Raw genomic sequence first — 19,103 nt, 5'->3', positions numbered from 1 at the left:
ATGCTAGAGTAATATTGATCATCGTAACAATATATTCAGGCACTGCATCCCTTAAGTTCGTCTTTTTCAAAAGCATATCAACTGAAATTATTTTACGGGAATTAACCCTTATTGTATAAACCAATAGTTACAGCCTAGAGCTCATGAGTAAACATAAAAACACAAGAACGAACGAGTAAACCAAAGTCTAGTCCATGTGCCTGAAGTCTAGTCCATGTGCCTGAAGAGAATACACAATCCTAGAAACCAATGCGATGTTGCCGTAGCTATGACCGGAAAGTTATGTGAAATGTTAAGTCCAAACAGAAAAAGAATATAAACACACAAATTCAAATTTAAGACAATGGCCGGAGTGCCAATTGAAATGTTTAGTCAAGACAGGAAAAAGTCAATAACACATTTCTAATTACATGAAGCGCCGTGTCACTAAACAGAACCCATCATTCTAAATTCGTCAGAATCAGATTGGAACTGTACTTTCGGACCAATGTAAATACAAGAAAAAGAAAAGAAATGAGTAACTGTGAGATCGGGTAAAAGGGGATTTTGAAAACAAAAGGGGTCATTACCTGATCTAATGACCACGAGGCGGGGTCTGTAAAAGTAAAAGTAGGCGGAGAAAAAAGTTAACAAAACCTCTAAGCCGGAAATTCACTTGGAGGCAATAAGACTATTTAATAATAAGAAAGGGTGCGATCACTCACCGGTGAACCGGTGATAATTCCAACCCGGTCCTAATCGGGTGTTTTTTGTTTCTGAAAGGTTTGAGGCAATCGTTTTGATCGCGTAGAAAAAGTAATTGGGCAATTTGTTCAATTTCCCTGTTTATGTGGAAAGAAGGCTGAAAACGAAAAGAAGGGTTCATCAAGGGGCCTGTGGGGTTTTATAAAAAAATGGATTGTGTCCAAGTGTAATGGACATAATCTTACCCGTGGTGAGCCTGAGAGGTTACGTCGGGATCGGTGGGTTGCCGAATGCGGGAACACCGAGTACGGTTGAACCCGCCCCTTTTGAAGTAAACTCTAGGCTGTAACTATTGGTTTATACAATAAGGGTTAATTCCCGTAAAATAATTTCAGTTGATATGCTTTTGAAAAAGACGAACTTTAGGGATGCAGTGCCTGAATATATTGTTACGATGATCAATATTACTCTAGCATAGGGCAGATTGTCCTGTATACTCACGTTCATGATGTCGTTAACAATATACGCTGTTGTATCAAATGTTATGGTACCGAAAATATCAAATTATGCTACATGTGCCACCATGTTGACCCTTTTCATACCAATAGCAATTTTGTTCAGATTATATTATATTAATGAACCCTACTAGATGCTAAAAACATTACCATTATGACTTCACCTTACACTTGCACTTCTGTGAAATATAGATCACATGTTATGCCTGCTTTACCCTGATTGCGCCGATAAGTCACTACACATTGGTCTATTTATGACACGATGATTTTTCTCTTCTTTCTCTGTTTTTAACAAAACAAATAAATACTTAAAGATGACTGGTATTCCACATTAAAAGTCTATTTTCCCATCCCTACTGCGTTTGGTTTCCACGTCACAGGTGTTCCTCCTATCCACAAATAATGTGATACCATATTTTCCGACATTGCATTGATTGCATTATTTTCTTTCAGCCCTGATTAGTCACAGCCACATGTTGTGACGAAACACGTGTCGGCTTGTTTGATATTTGCAGTGATTCCCAGGTGGGGAACACTGTCGGTGAATAAAAGTTTTGAAAACTATACACTGTTTACAGTCTATCCCTACCAACACTACTCTAGAATAAACCATTCTACAAACACAGATTTGTGTGCCCTGGATCTTTTTTGCCAAACCCAACCAAGGTTCCCTAGGCCACACAAGGGCGCATGTTGAGCCAGTCCAGTTGTTTTCTTTGCCTTTGGGGGTCTTGCAATCTTGGTCATCCCATCAGAAAACTAGGATTGGAAGGGAAGAATTCAGACCTCTCTCTCTTACTGGCAGTGGTGTAGCAGTATGTTGCCACTTGAACAGCTCTGCAGCCTGGCTGAGGCGCACAGCTGTGCCAAGTTCTGTGCTGCGTTGTTCGAGTGTTCATAATGTTGCAGATCGAGTTCAGGACCTTTTTGTGCTTTCAAGGTCGAGGCACATTCTACAGTCTTTGCTTTGTGCTTAGCCAAGCTTCTCACTCAGCTTTGCTTTCACTGTTACACAAGTCAGCACAGAGTTCAGCCACTCCCATTAGCCGCCGCCCCAACCTATAAAAGCGTTGGCGCCGTGCTCACAGAGTATGAGGCAAGCTGTGCTGGCTGCCTGGAGAGCGTCCCGTCTGTAGTAGGCAGGAGCGCCGGGCACACCCTGGACCGAGGTCCCGCTGCTCCAGGCAAGGTCATGGCTTTCACCAAGGACACACGAGTTCAGCTGAACGATGGGCACGCCATGCCAGTGCTGGGACTTGGCACCTACGCCGCCAAGACCGTAGGTTTGGTTTATATAGTTCTCCTTTCTCGCGGCGATACTAACGTCAGTTGTTCATGTCTGAAAACAAGGGTACTATGATTATGAATGAGCCTCTGAGGTGACTGGAAGAAGCGAAGCAGATGAAGCCAGATGCGCGTCCGTATCCGGGCTGGGCGGGTGGCAGAGTTGGGCGGGCCTCAGACTGTCCCCAAAGGGCTAAATGAAACGACGAAACCTAACGTGGAAAACACAGTTGAGAATCTGAGGCGTCTTTCATGCAAGAAAAACGCTTCTCTTTGCAAAGAAAAGAGGATTTCTGGACTCTAGGGAACTATTTGATATGTTCCATACTGTGTAGAAATCGCATCTTGAGACCGAAAGGCAATTTTGCATTTCTTAACCACCCGAAATAGGGATTCGGACCGTTAGGAAATGTAAAATCCATTCGTGCATATGGGCCATAATGACATTTAAAAAGGATTTTAGAGAATATAAGTAGTATTCCTGTCCTACTCTATCAAATGCTCTTGCATTCCTTTGAAAATCAACACCAAAGCATCTAAAAAAGGAAAAAAAAAGGTACTATTCAGCGAATATTCTTAAACAATAAATACAAATCGAAAGGACCGTGCCCTCTTTGAACTTTTAGTAATGGAGAGCTGGATGTTTAGGTCCGATTCACAGAAGGACAACAGAGTACGGAGAATAGTGAACTTATAGTTCTACTTGTCGTACTAATAAATGCTTTTATGAATCGGCCGTAGTATGGTTATGTCCAGTATTCAATGCAGTTGACCTTAATGCCATGTCTTTACAGCCTGTGCCTGCCGGGGCGGAGCCAGGCTCCTTGGCATTATCCCTGTATGAGCCATGAAGTCAACAGGTTTCATCGGATGCCCTTCATAAGAAGAAGAGAGCAGAGTATTGTCAGTCATTCCACTACACATACAAGACCCATGGTTAATCGGGATTTAAGGCACTGCGTGTTTTCTTTATTCAGCTCTCTTTAACGTGTCTTATGCACACCATCGTTACGATGCTAAAGGCTGCTACAGCTGACAACTGTTGTTCAATTTCCTCCCGAAAATGAGCGCTAAAGTGCTCAAGGTGTGAGGTGACTGGCTGGTGGCAGGCATTACCACAGTTGCCAGATAATAGTTAGGATGCTCTTATGAAAGATGAACACATAGGAGCTGCGTGTCTTCATCACAAATATCCAATACTCGGGGTTAGCTACAATGCATTGGCCTTCCAGGGCTTATGGATATGATAAAAGTGGTTTGCATAAATCGTTCAAAGAGGGATTCATCAATAAAGTTCAGAAATGTTATAACTAAGTAGATTGCAAATGCACAGAAGTGGTCATCGCCCCCTTTTAGAAGGATGCAGCAACCTATCCCTCAGCGCCTGACACCCATTGTAGAAACACACTGCCCATGGGGCAGTGCAGGCCCACAACCAAAACATCAATACTATGCTGCCCTCTTTACAAACGGTAAACCCACTCAAAAAGTTACAGATAGCAGGATTATTGGTAACATGAGAGAGTTTATATTACAGTGGTATTGCAAGTTAACGGGGAATAACACATGGAAATCAGTGGTTTTGCACTTATTTCCTTATGAATCCTGTAATTCCAGTGTTTTACCAAGGATTTAGCTCTCGTGGTGTAACCTGGGGGTTTGTAGGAAATACAAAATGTGGGATTACCGGACCAGCATTTTTTCAATGAAACTGTGTTTTTACTCAGTTTTCACCTTGAGAAACCCATACTTGGAAGGTGATGTGGAAGTCACATTGATTCTATTTGCATGCAACTCACCTGAGTCAGCTTCTTATAGCCTGGGACTTCAGGCACTGGGTACCGTTCAAAGTCTAAACGAGTCGCCTTGGTAACCACAAGATAAGAAGCTGTGACTGGCTGTTCCTGATTCTAGCCCCAGTTCACATGCAGACCAATACACGCTTTGCTTATACAATGCACTGTTCTCTTCACAGTTGAGTGTCCACCAACTTCTCAAACTTAACAAAAGGACCGTCATTTACTACAGTTCGACTCCTGTACATCACATATTGAATAGCTTCTAAATCGTCAGGATCTAACATGGAGAGCCAAAGCCAGTAGTTGACACAACCCTCCTTACATTCATAATGCAAGTATCACTGTTAAAACATTACTTCTGTGTTTAGATGACGCTTAACTCTGAAGTCTTACTACTGCATTAGTAATATCATTCAAGAACCCGGATGATGCTCGATCATTACTGATCAAAGTATGCAGCAGGATTCCAGCATCTACTCGAATTCCTTAGTATTTATTGAATAGAAGCTCTTATAGCAGCTACACTGCAGTAAGTAGGTGACAATACTCAGCAGGGAGGATGTTGGTTTCATAGCGCAGCTGGCGTAGGGCAGTTATTTGCCCCAGAATGGTCTCTTAGCTATATTGACAGATAGCATCACATATCACATCAACATTTAAGTCACTGAGGATATCATTAAAACTGTTCAACACCCAAGAGCCCCCTGAGCTTAATAATTTGCCGCAAACCGGAATCAAGGAACCAGGTCTGACTTTTGGACAGGCCCCGCGCCCAGCATCAATTTCCTCAGTGCCTGCTTGCTACGCTTTAAGCTTTTCCCTTCATACTCTGGATATATATTCTCTAGGTTCAACTAGGCCCAATAAGCGGCAACACACAGCAAGAGGTGCTGAGCACATTTCACGTATGCTGACATGACTGCCGGGCCTGGCTTTAGGCCTAGCCATGGGATCAACACACCTTCAGCCACTGTCCATTGGATGTAAGCTTTGGATACACCCATCAGAATCTGGTGCAGGATGGGCCCTGGCTTTAGCCAGGTCGTGCACTCTCCTCACCTCTCCTAGAAGACTATTGATCTCAACTATGTTTAGAAAGTCCTAACTTTTAGCCTTTGCCCAGTCAACAGATATTAAACAGAGACCCTTTTTGAGGTGCAGAGACAGAATATTTAGTAAAAAATATCGAATTGCACAAATATAGGGTCAAAAATATCATGGGTCAGGAACATCAACAGACAAATTCTCGTGGCCAAGAATATTGATTTTAGGTAAGTAATATCGATGTAAAAAATATCGAAGTGTTTAATATCATTTGCAAAAATATAGTTGTTACAAATATCGATTTTTTAAAAATGTTTTTGTATTTTAGTATATATTATATGTGTGTGACGTATGTTTTTGATTTAAGAATTGTTTATATGTTTATTATATGTGTTAACATTTTAGTAGTTATTAATTTATTTATTAGATTTTTGAGTTTTTAGTTCCTAAGTAGGTTGTGGGTTTATAGGGGAATAGGGTGGAAAGTAATTTAATTTTATTACATTTATTGAATAATTTGTATTGATTAATCTTAGTTTAATTGAGATGTTAGTGTTAAATGTGTAAATTAATTTGTTATTAATTATGTAATAATTAGTTGTTAATTAATTTTTAATTAATTAATTGACAATTATTTATGGCAATTGTGTAATTAATTTTAGATGTGTGTTGTGGTGTTCATAGGTGAAAATGGTGGGCAGTAATGTATTTGTAATTGATGAATTAATAATTCGTTGTAAATTTTATTTTTGATAATTCTTTTTATTGATAACAAAAATCAACACAACACTTTACACACTTTTGCTGCTGGATGTACATTTTGATCCACATTTGCATTATCGAATTTACAGGTTTTTAACAGGTGATGGGTAATTTATTCATTACATTTCACAACTTATTGCGATCAATCAATCAATCAATCAATCAATCACAGCATTTATATAGCGCACTACTCACCCGGCGGGTCTCAAGGCGCTGGGGGGGGGGTCTGCTACTGCTCGAACAGCCAGGTCTTGAGCTGCTTCCTGAAGGCGAGGTGGTCCTGGGTCAGGCGGAGGTGGGTCGGAAGGGAGTTCCACGTCTTGGCGGCCAGGTGGGAGAAGGACCTTCCTCCTGTGGTGGCTCTTCTGATGCGGGGGACGGCGGCGAGGGCGCGGTTGGTCGATCGAAGCTGGCGTTTGGGAACGTAGAAGTTGAGGCGGCTGTTGAGGTATTCTGGGCCTTGGTTGTGTAGGGCTTTGTGTGCTTGGGTGAGGAGCCGGAAGGTGATTCTCTTGTTGACCGGGAGCCAGTGCAGGTCTCTCAGGTGCCCGGAGATGTGGCTGCGGCGGGGGATGTCCAGGATGAGTCGTGCTGAGGTGTTCTGGATCCGCTGGAGTCTCTTCTGGAGTTTGGCGGTGGTTCCGGCGTAGAGGGAGTTGCCGTAGTCCAGACGGCTGGTGACGAGGGCCTGGGTGACCGTCTTCCTGGTCTCGGTGGGGATCCATCGGAAGATCTTACGTAGCATGCGCAGGATGTTGAAGCACGACGAGGAGACGGCGTTGACTTGTCTGGTCATGGAGAGGGAGGAGTCCAGGATGAAGCCCAGGTTGCGTGCGTGGTCTGTGGGTTTGGGTGCGCTGCCCAGGGCGGGGGGCCACCAGGAGTCGTCCCAGGCGGAGGCTGAAGATCCCAGGATGAGGACTTCCGTCTTGTCCAAGTTCAGTTTCAGGCGGCTGTTCATCATCCACTTGGCAACGTCTGTCATCCCTTCGTGTAGGTTGGCTCTGGCGGTGGCGGGGTCGTTGGTGAGGGAGAGGATCAGCTGGGTGTCATCGGCGTAGGAGATGATGTTGAGGTTGTGCTGGCGTGCGATGGTTGCGAGGGGGCTCATGTAGACGTTGAAGAGTGTTGGGCTGAGCGAGGAGCCCTGGGGGACGCCGCAGATGACTTCGGTGGCCTCCGATCTGAACGGGGGGAGGCGGACTCTCTGTGTCCTTCCGGCGAGGAAGGAGATGATCCACTCCAGTGCCTTCTCCTGGATTCCGACGTTGCTGAGGCGCTATACTAGGGTACGGTGGCAGACAGTGTCGAAGGCCGCGGATAGGTCCAGGAGGATGAGGGCCGCTGTTTCCCCGTTGTCCAGCAGGGCTCGGATGTCATCGGTAGCTGCGAGCAGGGCGGTCTCGGTGCTGTGGTTGGCCCGGAAGCCAGACTGCGAGAGGTCGAGGGAGCCGTTCGTCTCGAGGAAGGCGGCCAGTTGCTTGTTGACGGTCTTCTCGATGACTTTCGCCGGAAATGGGAGCAGCGAGATGGGGTGGTAATTCTTGAGGTCGGTGGGGTCGGCTGATGGCTGCTTAAGTAGGGCGCTGAGTTTGGCGTGCTTCCAGCTCTCCGGGAAGGTCGCGGTGTCAAAGGAGGTGTTGATGATGTCCCGCAGGTGGGGTGCGATGACAGCGTTGGCCTTGTTGAAGACTTGGTGAGGGCAGGGGTCTGTCGGAGATCCGGAGTGGATGGAGTTCATCGTGTGGACAGTGTCTTCGGTGCTGATCGGGGTCCAGGCGCGGAGGGTGGTTGTGGGGGGCGGTGGTTCGGTCGTGGCGTGCGTCGGTTGAGTGCTGAAGCTGTTGTGTATGTCCGCGATCTTGTTGTGGAAGTAGGAGGCGAGGGAGTTGCAGAGGTCTTGCGAGGGGGTGATGTCGTTGTTTCCGGCGTTGGGGTTGGAGAGCTCTTTCACGATGTTGAAGAGTTCCTTGCTGTTGTGTGCGTTGTTGTCCAGTCGTTCCTTGAATGAGGTTTTCTTGGTGGCGTGGATCAGTTGGTGGTGTTTTCGGGTGGCGAGCTTGAGGGCAGTCATGTTGTCTGGTGTTGGGTCTCTGCGGCAAGTTTTCTCGAGTGCTCTGCAGTTCTTCTTGGAGCTCTTGAGTTCGTCGTTAAACCATGGTGCTTTCTTGCTGCCGGGTCGGCTCGGCGGGGTCTTCAGAGGGGCGAGGTCGTCTGCGCAGTCGCTGATCCATTTTGTGAGGTTGGTGGCCGCTTGGCTGGGGTTCGTTGTGCTGGTGGGAGGGTTCATGTTCAAGGAAGTAGCGAGCTGGTCTGCAGTGATCTTGTTCCAGCTTCTGCAACGAACCTGTTGCTGGTGATGGTGGAACGTGGTCCTTCTGAAGCTGAAGTGGACGCAGCTGTGGTCCGTCCAGTGGAGTCCGGTGGCGTGGCTGAAGGCGATGTCCTTGCTGGAGGAGAAGACGGGGTCGAGCGTGTGTCCGGCGTAGTGGGTGGGGGTGGTCACCAGTTGCTTGAGTCCGAGGTTGGCGAGGTTGTCCAGCAGGGTGGTGGTGTTGCGGTCGTTGTTGTTCTCCAGGTGGAAGTTGAGGTCCCCGAGGAGGATGTAGTCAGCGGAGAGGAGGGCGTGCGGGCTGATGAAGTCGGCGATGTCTTCGCTGAATTGTGTGCGTGGTCCCGGGGGTCTGTAGATGAGGGTGCCTCTGAGGGTGGTCTTGGGGTTGGCGTGAATCTGGAAGTGCAGGTGTTCGGCGGGTGCGAGGGTATCGTGGGTGTCGGTCGTGATGCGGATGGTGTTCCTGTGGATGATGGCGATGCCTCCTCCTGTCTGGTTGACGCGGTCCCTCCGGATGATCTTGTAGCCGTCCGGGATGGTGATGGCGATGTCGGGCGCTGAGGAGGCGTTCATCCAAGTTTCCGTGAGGAAGGCGACATCTGGGGCTGTGTTGTCGAGCAGGTTCCAGAGCTCGACGGCGTGTCTGTGGACGGAGCGGGTGTTGAGCAGGATGCACTTCAGGTGGGTGCTGCTGGAGTTCGGCTTGGTGGGTGCTGGTGTGACGTGGGTCCGGTTGCAGGCGAACTTGCAGGAGTGGCAGCTGAAGGGTCCGTGGGTGCGTCTCGGTGTGGCTTGGTAGCAGCCCGGAGTTCGGCCGGTGTTGAGTGCGTTGAGTTCGGTGGCGTTGTAAGTCCATCGGGTCGGCTTCCGTCGGTGGGGGCCAGAGGTCCTGGCACTGGGCGCGGTCCAGGCGCGGACGGGCGCAGACGGGCTTACCTTTGGCGCACCTTCGGCGCTCAATCGGTGCTCCCGCTGCGCGCGTCCGCTGCGCGGTCGCTCTGGGGGCATCATAAGAAGGAGCCGGGAGGGCGGGTCAGCTGGGTGGCGGGAGCGGGGGGGCCAATGGACAGGAGGGGGGCGGGGTAGAAGGAGGTCTGTGGCGGGAAGGGGGCTGGGGCGGCTCGGTGGCAGGGAGCGGCACCCAAGGTAGGTGAGCAGAGGGGGGGAGCAGGAGGTAGTGGCGGCAAGGCAGGAAGGCAAGCGACAGGCAACACAGAGGTAGGGCAGCACAGGTGTCAAAGGCTGACACGGGGGGCACACAGAGGCGGCACTGGGGTTAGCAGCGAGGCGGCCGGGGGGAAGTCCCACGAGGCGGCAGCGAGGCGAGGCAGCAGAGCAGGGTGCAGGAGCAGCGGAGTGGGGGTGACCTCGCCTGAACAGGCTCAGCGATCCATCTAGGGAGGGGGGAAAAGGGGGGCAGGCACAGATATTACCTCTAAATACATTCCACTAAATCTGTATCCACTTTTTTGGGCACCCCTTAGAAATATACACAGTTTTATTCTCTGAACATGCACTAGTCATTGTCTTCTTTCCACGCCCTCACTGTTGGGACCTCTTGTGCCCCCCTGAGTCTAGCTATATTTCATTTGGCGACCATCTGCCCCAGCTTTGCCCATGTTTTCTCTTTACTGTTTAGATCAGTTGGCTCCAAAATATGTAACAGACATCTCTTTTTGCTTCTAGGGCTAGACTTAGTCCCAAGGCTTCTCCCATGCAATGCAGGACCTTTTCCCAATACTTGTGAATGTGGGCACACTCCCAGAGTATGTGTAGGAATGTACTGTCGCATCCGCATTGTCTGAAACAGTGTGGGTCCACCCCGTAACCCATCTTTACCATTGCTGGTCCCGACAGATATATTCTGTGTAATATTTTTAACTGCACTAATTTTAATCTAGATTGCAACTTCTTTTGTTGAAGCTAGCGCTTCCAGCCAGTCTTCTTCATCGAATTCTACCAAATCCGTTTCCAAGAGGTTCTGGGGTGTGAATAATTAACTTCCGGCAAGTCAGTGATATCGCTTTTTTGGGCATGTATTCATCAAGTAGCAAATCCTCCAATGGCGATGCATCAGGGATTACTTCTCCCAAATGGGATATTAGCTGGTAATGCATGCAGCACCTACAAGTATCTGAAGCGTTCTGTGTCTGCCAACTCGTATTCTTGCTGTAGTTGCACAAAGGCCATCACCTCCCCACCCCTCCACAAGTCCCCCACCCGGGACAGGCCTATGATGTCCCATTTATCAAATCCCTTGTTCTTGCTCAGGATGCCCAATTATTCAGTGTCCCACAAAGGGGTAACTTGTTTAAGTTTCTTGGTCCATCCCAAACTCCTATGTACCGTACGCCATATCCGGACAGAGTGTGCTGTTGGTCCAGTCACTTGCAGTTTTGTGGGATTGGAATAGAGTGCCCTGGCGTAGGATCCTCCCATTAGCAGCCACCTGCCCATTTGATACCTCGGGTCTTCTTGTGGCCGATACATACATTGGTTAATGGCAATTAAGCCGCCCAGTAATATTTCTAAATATCAGGGAGTCCTATTACTCTGTTGTACCACCCCCTTACCAATTTTGCTAACACTATTCGGGGGTAACCCCGTCACCCTCAGTGGGGCCCGCAATGCAGTTTCCATTGCCACAAAATATGTAGGCGAATTATGTAGGACATAGGGAAAGCTGGGTAGGGACATCATTTTAAAGAGTGCTGCTCTACCTAGTAGGGATACCGGGAGAGCTTTCAAGTGTTCTATGTCATTTTTCAATCTCTGCAATGGTGGGAGAAGATTATGGTTGTAGAATAGGTCAAGATCTTTGGTAATGTGAATTCCCAGGTACTTAAAACCATTCCTTGCTTCAGGCACTTGGAATCCGCTGGCAGGTGTGGAACCCTCCCCCTTAGGCAAAGATCAGTGATTTGGCCCAATAAATTGTGTATCCTGAATACTTACCAAAATTGGTAAATATATTAAGGACCCTGTATATCGACATTCGGGGCGATGCCGGATATAATAATATATTATCAGCACAGAGGAAAATACAGTCTTTCCATCCCACTGATCACCGCAAGCCCCTGATAATTGGGTCTTTACGGATCCATGTTGCCAAGAGTTCCAATGTTAGCGCAAAGAGCAACGGGGACAGGGGACATCCCTGTCTCATCCGTCTCCGCAGGGTGAAGGTCTCCGACTTTTTGTTGGTTACCACTACTTATGCCAGTTGGCCAGTATATAGTAGTTTATATTAGTTTTACCCATCCAATGAAATTGGGGCTGAACCCCAACTTTCTCAGCACAGAAAAAGATAAGGCCATTCAATATTATCGAACGCCATGATGGCATCCAAGGACACCACCACTGCGTCTTCCCTGATGGTATCTATCCGTCCCATTACTCTGTGTAATCTTCGCATATTAATGGAGGTGTTTCTTGAAGGCACAAAGCCAGATTGGTCGGGGTGGACCAATTTGGAGATTACTCCTACCAGGCATCGGCTAACAATTTTGTCAATATCTTAGCTTCTGCGTTTAGTAGGGAGATGAGTCTTTACGAGGAACATCTATTTCGAGGTTTACCTTCTTTATGTACCACCACCAACGTGGCGAGTCTCTGGTCATGGGGAAGTCCCTTTCTCAGCTCTCTTCATACATGCCTTTGAGGTATGGAGCGATCATATCTGGTTTTAATTTGTAGAGCTCTATTGGGAGGCCATTGGGACCCAACGCCTTTCCTGATTGCAACCCCCTGATAGCATGTGCCACCTCGTCATTTGTAAGATCGCTTTCTAATAGTGTATTATATTCTTCTGTCAATGTTGGCAATGTCATAGCCGACAACAGGGCTGCTGACTCTTCTTCTACAAGGGTAACATGTGAGGCATATATTTGCTTATAATAGTTGTGCTAATAGTTGTGTTTCGGAGAACACCTCTTCGGCATCTGTCAGCAGTTCTATGACTAGTTGACTTGCGTGATCCCTCCCATCCAACCAAGCCAGCAGTTTTCCAGCTCTATCCCCCAACTCATATATTCTACTCATTTTATCTCTGCTTAGTGTTTTTGCCCTTTCTGTTGCCATGTCCTTATATTCTGCCCTTTTTAGTTTACGTATGTGCATCTTTTCATTATATCCACTATTTATTAGGCCTCCTTCTAGTTTCACGATTTTTGTTTCTAGTTTACTCAGTTCTTTGTTCCTCTCTTTCTTTGTCCCCGCTATTTGTGATATTGCGTGCCCTTGAATCACTGTCTTAAATGCCTCCAAAAGCATCTGTGCTGACTCCACTGACCTCTCGTTCTCTTGGAAGTAAGACTCTATTTCGTGTGTGACTTTTGCTTTTATAGTTGGTTTGCCGAGATGCCAGGGATTAATCAGAGCTTTTCTTCCTGCCTGTCCCTCCCTCGCCCCCACCTGCACCCAGATCGTAGAGTGGTCTGAGATGCCCCACGCCTGGTGTCTGAATTCTGTGATGTGCCTCGCCTGATCTGCCGGTGTAAGGATGTAGTCAATCCGGGAGAGGCTATTGTGGGACCTGGAATGGAACGTGAACTGGGTGTTTAGAGGGTGGTGGATCTGCCACACGTCCGCCAGCCCAAGCACTTCCATGAAGGTGGGGAGGACCGTTTGCACAGGTCCCAAATCTTGTGGCGGTCATTGGTCTCTATGGCCGGAAACCACTGAATTAAAGTCGCCACCCACTACTAGTCACCCTTCGGGAAATGCCAGCATAACCTTCCCCAGATCCTTAAAAGTAGTTGCCTGCAGCCCCGGGGGCACATAGATTGATGCCAGTGTGAGTGACAGTCCCTCCCATCTTCCTGCCATGGCTCAATATCTCCCGGATGCATAATTCCAGGTATGATCGATTGTCATGGGAAAGGATCGTCTAATCATTATTCCCACCCCCCCTGGAGCCCAAAGTAAATCCCAAATGTGCCACCAGTCAATATGCCCATCTTGTCAGCGCCCTACACATATTACCAATAATTAGTTGTTAATTCATTTTAATGAATTAATTATTAATTGTTAGATCTGGGGGTCTCTAGTTGGCAGAGGTAGGTACCAATGTCCAAATAGGGACCCTTGCTTCTAGTCAGTGTAAGAAGGATACACTCTTTAGATAACCCCTGCTCATCCCCTTGGTAGCTTGGCACAAGGTTATCGAAGGCAATGTGTAAAGTATTTGTACCAACACTCACAGTAACACAGTGAAAACACCACAAATGGACTCCACACCAGTTTAGAAAAATAGAATTATTTAATCTAAACTACACAAGACTAAAACGACAAAAATCCAACATACATAGTTCAAGAATATGGTTTCAAAAGAGTTCTTAAGGTTGCGTTAAAATAATCCACAGTTGCCTCACGTTTTAGCCAACAGTACCTTTGGATGTGACAAAAGTTCCAAGTGAAAGTTACAGCGTTGAAAAACAAGCAATGCGTCACTCCTGGGACCCTGGGGTGGCAATGCGACAACCCCGCTGAACGCAGCGGGCGTGTTGCAATGACTCCTGTCTGTATGGGGAAGGATGCGCTACCTTGTATGGATTCCGGCGCGCAGGTTTCGTAGGAAGCGTCTTGGAAAGGGACAATGCGACTATCTTCGGGATGGTGAAATCTCAGGTGAGGCGACAATGCGCGGCGCAGCATTGATCTTCTCCTCTCGCGGCCCCTCGATGCGATGGCTCTGGGACGACTCTCGCAGTGACGTGATGCGGTCCGCAAGCAGGCGGTGCGACGATCTCACCCAGTGACAACAGGCTCTGCGAAGATACTCGCAGCGATTGGTACTTTTCCCGCACCGGAGCTATACGTTCAGCAAGCGAAGGATGCATGAAACTTTGCAGAAAGTCTTTAGTATCTTCTTTTCCAGCATCCCAAGCACAGGTACAACTTCCAGAGGCACCACAACTGGCCCAAGCACTCTAGGAAGAACAGAACTCTCTCAGTAGAGTTCAGGGAAGCTGGGGGTAAAGTCCTTTTGTTCCTGGGACTTCTTAACAGGGAGCCAGCACAACTCAGGCCCTTGGAGATCTCTTCAAGCAAGGGGACACAGCACAAAGCAAAGTCCTTCCCCTCTCCTTGGCAGCAAAGCAACCGCAGTCCTTCCTCTTCAGTCTTCCATCTTTCTCCTCGGCAGAGGTTCCTTCTTGATTCCAGGATGATCTAATTTTCTGTAGTCTGGGGTCCTATACTTATACCCCTAAAAGTCTTTGTTCCCCATTGTGCAGGAGGGCTCTGAGCCCAGTCTGAACCAGTTCTGGTTGCTCCTTGAACACTTTGTTTTCCTGGCCTCTCCTTTCCTTTCAGAGAGAGGGGCAGGGTCGTCAGCCGCCCAGCGGGAGGTGGAGCCAGCATTGTGGAAGGCAGGCACAGCCCTATTCAGGCCCAGGTGCTACCCCCTCCCACCACTCTAGATGCAGATGGAGCTATTCAGCCAGGGATGGCCCACTCAGCCTCTGGGAGCCACCCAGCCCCTGTCACTCTCAAACCAGACAGTCAATTCACAAACAGGCCAAGGCACACAGAAAGGTCAGACAAGAGAACAGCCACTTTCTAAAAGTGCTGTTCTCAAACACAGGATTTAAAAACCACCTTTCCTAAAAGATGTGTTATTAAATTCTGAGTTCAGGGATACTAAACTTTTATGTCCCATCTTGCTCCTATGGGAAGATATGCAGGTAGCCACTGTAGACAGCATTCACCGTTATAGCCATGGGCAAGATAGCCTTACAATAGTGAAAAACGAAAATGGCTGTAATTCACTACCAGAGCATGTCACCTGCACTGGTGCATGCTCTACTTTTCACATACGCTGCACCCTGCCCACGGGGGTACCTTGGGCCTTCCAAAGGGGTAACCAATATCTACAGAAGGGGAAGGGTTAGGCCTGGTCAGTGGGGACACTGACCAGGAGGACATGGCAGTTCACAGACTGCACATAGGCACTGCTGTGGCAGGCCTGAGACGCCATTTTAGGTCTCCTCTTGTGGGTGGCACAATCAGTGCTGCAGGCCCACTAGTAGCATTTGTATCATCAACCCTGGCACACTCAGTGCACTTTACTAGGTACTTCTTGGTGATACCAATATGCCAATCATGGATAACCAATTACAATAACAATTTACTCAGGGAGCACTTGCACTTGACACTGATCAGCAGTGGCAAAGTGCCCAGAGCATCTAAACCAGCAAAAACGAAATCCAGCACAGCATCAAACATACAGGAGGTAGAGGCAAAAAGACTGGGGAAACCACGCCAAAGATGCCAGGTCTAACAGTAATTAATGCTGGTAATTGTGTAATTAATTTTAGGTGTGTGTTGTGGTGTTTATAGGTGAAAATGGTGAGAAGTGTGGGAAATCATTTATTTTTTATTGATGAATCATTAATTTGTTGTTAATTAATTTAAAATAAGTAATTAATAATACTTATGTTAATTGTTTCATTAATTTTAGGTGTGTGTTGTGGATATTATCGTGTTAAAGACTGTACTAAATGAATGTTTATTTTTTTATCAATAATATTTTTTAAATTCATTATTAATTATGTTAATTATGGAAATAAATGTAAATACAAATGTTGAAGTCTTTTTTTATTGGTGTGGTGTTATAGGGTAGGAAATAAAATAAATACATTTATGTTTTATATAATTTGTTTGTTAATATTTGCTCCTTTTAAATATTGTTTATAAATGTATTTAATAATTTATTTTAGATAATATTTGTATCTTTTTGTTATATGTAATTAATATGTGTTCTTTTTAAATGTTTAATAGATTTAATCCTATATTTTTCAAATACTGTTTAATTTTAAAGAATATTATTTTTTTTCAATTGTTTAAACGTTATTAGTAATTTTTGTTTTTCTGCTATCCAACACTTTCCCTACTGTTGCACACACTGGAGTGGGAATAGTAATTTTGACCCCTCCGCTATTCACCACTTTCTCTACTGTTGCACTCATTGGAGTGGAAATAGTAATTTTTACACCTCCGCTATCCAGCACTTTCCCTAATGTTGCACTAATTGAAGTGGGAATAAGTAATTTTTGCCCTCCGCTATCCAGCACTTTCCCTACTGTTGCACTCACTGGAGTGGGAATAGTAATTTTGTACCCTTCGCTATCCAATACTTTCTGTACTGTTGCACTCACTGAAGTGGGAATAGTACATTTTACCCCTTTTGCTATCCAATACTTTCCCTTCTGTTGCACTCACTGGAGTGGGAATAGTAATTTTTACCCTTCGGCTGCAAAGTACTTTCCCTACTGTTGCACTCACTGGAGTGGGAATAGTAATTTGTACTCCTTCTCTGTCCAGCACTTTCCCTACTGTTGCACTCACTGGAGTGTGAAAAGTAATTTTGACCCCTCGCTATTCACCACTTTCTCTACTGTTGCACTCATTGGAGTGGGAATAGAAATTTTTACACCTTCGCTATCCAGCACTTTCCCTATTGTTGCACTAATTTGAGTGGGAATTGTAATTTTTGCCCTCCGCTATCTAGCACTTTCCCTACTGTTGCACTCACTGGAGTGGGAATAGTAATTTTGAACTCTTCGCTATCCAATACTTTCCCTACTGTTGCACTCACTGGAGTGGGAATAGTAATTTGTACCCTTCGGCTATCCAGTACTTTCCCTACTGTTGCACTCACTGGAGTGGGAATAGTAATTTTTACTCCTTCTCTGTCCAGCACTTTCCCTACTGTTGCAATCACTGGTGTGGGAATGGTAATTTCTACCACTCCGATATCCAGCTCTTTCCCTACTGTTGCACTCTTTGGAGAAGGAATAGCAATTTTAATTCTTCTGCTTTCCAACATTTACCCTACATTTGCACTCACTGGAGTGGGAATAGTAAATTTTACCCCTCCAATATCCAAAACTTTCACTACTGTTCGCTTGCCAACACTTTACCTACTGTTGTATTCACTGGAGTTGGAATAGTAAATGTAATTATTCCGCTATCCAACATTTTCCCTGCTGTTGTATTTATTGTATTGCGAAATGTACGTTTTCATTTTTTTAATAGTTTAATGTTTTAATTATTTATAGAATTTTCTTTTAATTTTAAATTATTGATATATGTATATATTTAATTTTTATATAATTTAAAAGTTTATAAATTAAATAAAGATAATGTTAATTTAAAGTCAAACATTATTTTAAAGTCAAAATATGCATATGTATAAAATACTATGTTTGTGTGTTTATATTTTTTTAATTAAGTTTCTTTTTTATATTTAGTTAAAATGTATATTAAATCAAAACTATTTTGTTAAAGATAATATTAATATTTTATATATTTAATATATATATATTTTTATTTTAAATCGATATTTTTCACATATATACTTTTAACTTCGATATTTTTTATTCAATATTTTTGTACTTACCTGTTTAAGTATAGGGAGTTGATATTTTTGCATTCTATATTTTTTCATCGATATTTTTGTCATCTATATTTTTTGCGATCAATATTTTGTTAGTGAACTCCTTTTTTAGCCTCTGTGATGTCATAATTCGATTTAATATTTATGAAGAATGCAATTACCCAAAAAAGAGGGTGTCCTGACGCTGAAGGAAACAAAGCTGGACATACGGAGACCAACAAAGAAAACTTGCAAGGTAGACAGTGTAAATCTTTGTGACACAAACAGAAAGCCTAAAACAGACCGCACTTATGGGAATGGACGTAAAGCACGACCAGACAAAATCCTGGTCTTTCTTCTCAAGCCAAGAATAAGTTGAGCAGCCACATTTTGGATCAGTTGCAATTTAAGGAGATGTAAAACAATAGAATAGCACTAGTCCACCGTGGAGGGTCTGAATTAGGATTTTCATGGAGGAGTTGTGAAGCGGTGGAGCAGCAATTTAAGTAACTATTCTCAGCATGAAAAAACAGGTAGAAGTAAATTTACTAGTATGCGCCTCAAATGTAATTTTTGTGTGAAAAATTATGCTAACGATTCTGTGCCCTAGAGACGACTTAGCAGGGGTCCCATCGAACCAGGCCACCAGTTAAATGGCTAGATGGCTGCATTTCCCTACACTATGACCCCCATATCATCTTCCAAAATCCTGAAAACAGCTGAACAATTTCTCAAAATTTGCAGCTATGCCTAATTACCCATAGTAAATGTACCATTTAAAGGGGCAAACAGAGATCATATATTCCAGACCTAAGGCTGCATGTTAACCCATATTCACAGATAAACTATACCATGTAACATCTATCAAGAAACCTTAAAATAGATGGTGGACAGTTGCACAGTTTCAGCCAATTATTGGGTATTTTAGTGACTAACCGGTGATGACTTGTTTACTGTAGTACTGTATGCCAGTCCTATTATTGGGATTTTGACTCTCTCTGATGTTCTCTGTACCTGGTCTCTATGGTCTGCTAATCTGTTACTATTAATAATGAGGTACAAACAGCTGTCTCGCTGCCCCAAGAGAATGTAACACTGGTCAGTTTCTCAACATTCCAGATGTCAGCGTAATCATATCAGTAACCGACTCAACACTGAGTAAAGAGGGTCACGGTACACATGTTCTTCCAGTACGACTATCTAATTCATTTTTAGCTATTTTAAGAATGTTGTCTGAAACCCCACCCGAATTTCTTCCTTACAACTACTTCTAATTAAAAAAAAAAAAAAAACATCCCAAG

At 45.2% G+C, this 19,103-nt stretch overlaps 1 protein-coding gene across 1 annotated transcript in view; it reads left to right on the top strand.

Annotated features, from left to right (window-relative positions):
* The first annotated feature begins 2,292 nt into the window (after window positions 1-2,292).
* Window positions 2,293-19,103, top strand: part of LOC144804563 (rho crystallin-like) — a 127,618-nt gene continuing 110,807 nt past the window's right edge. Inside the window, 1 exon segment of the mRNA XM_078671920.1 lies at window positions 2,293-2,478. Within this exon segment, the coding sequence (XP_078528046.1) occupies window positions 2,392-2,478 (87 nt within the window). The 5' untranslated portion in view covers window positions 2,293-2,391.

The sequence above is a fragment of the Lissotriton helveticus genome, chromosome 1_1 (assembly GCF_964261635.1).
Source record: "Lissotriton helveticus chromosome 1_1, aLisHel1.1, whole genome shotgun sequence".
In the NCBI taxonomy this organism is placed as follows: domain Eukaryota; kingdom Metazoa; phylum Chordata; class Amphibia; order Caudata; family Salamandridae; genus Lissotriton; species Lissotriton helveticus.
This window is presented reverse-complemented; position numbering and strand designations above follow the sequence as displayed.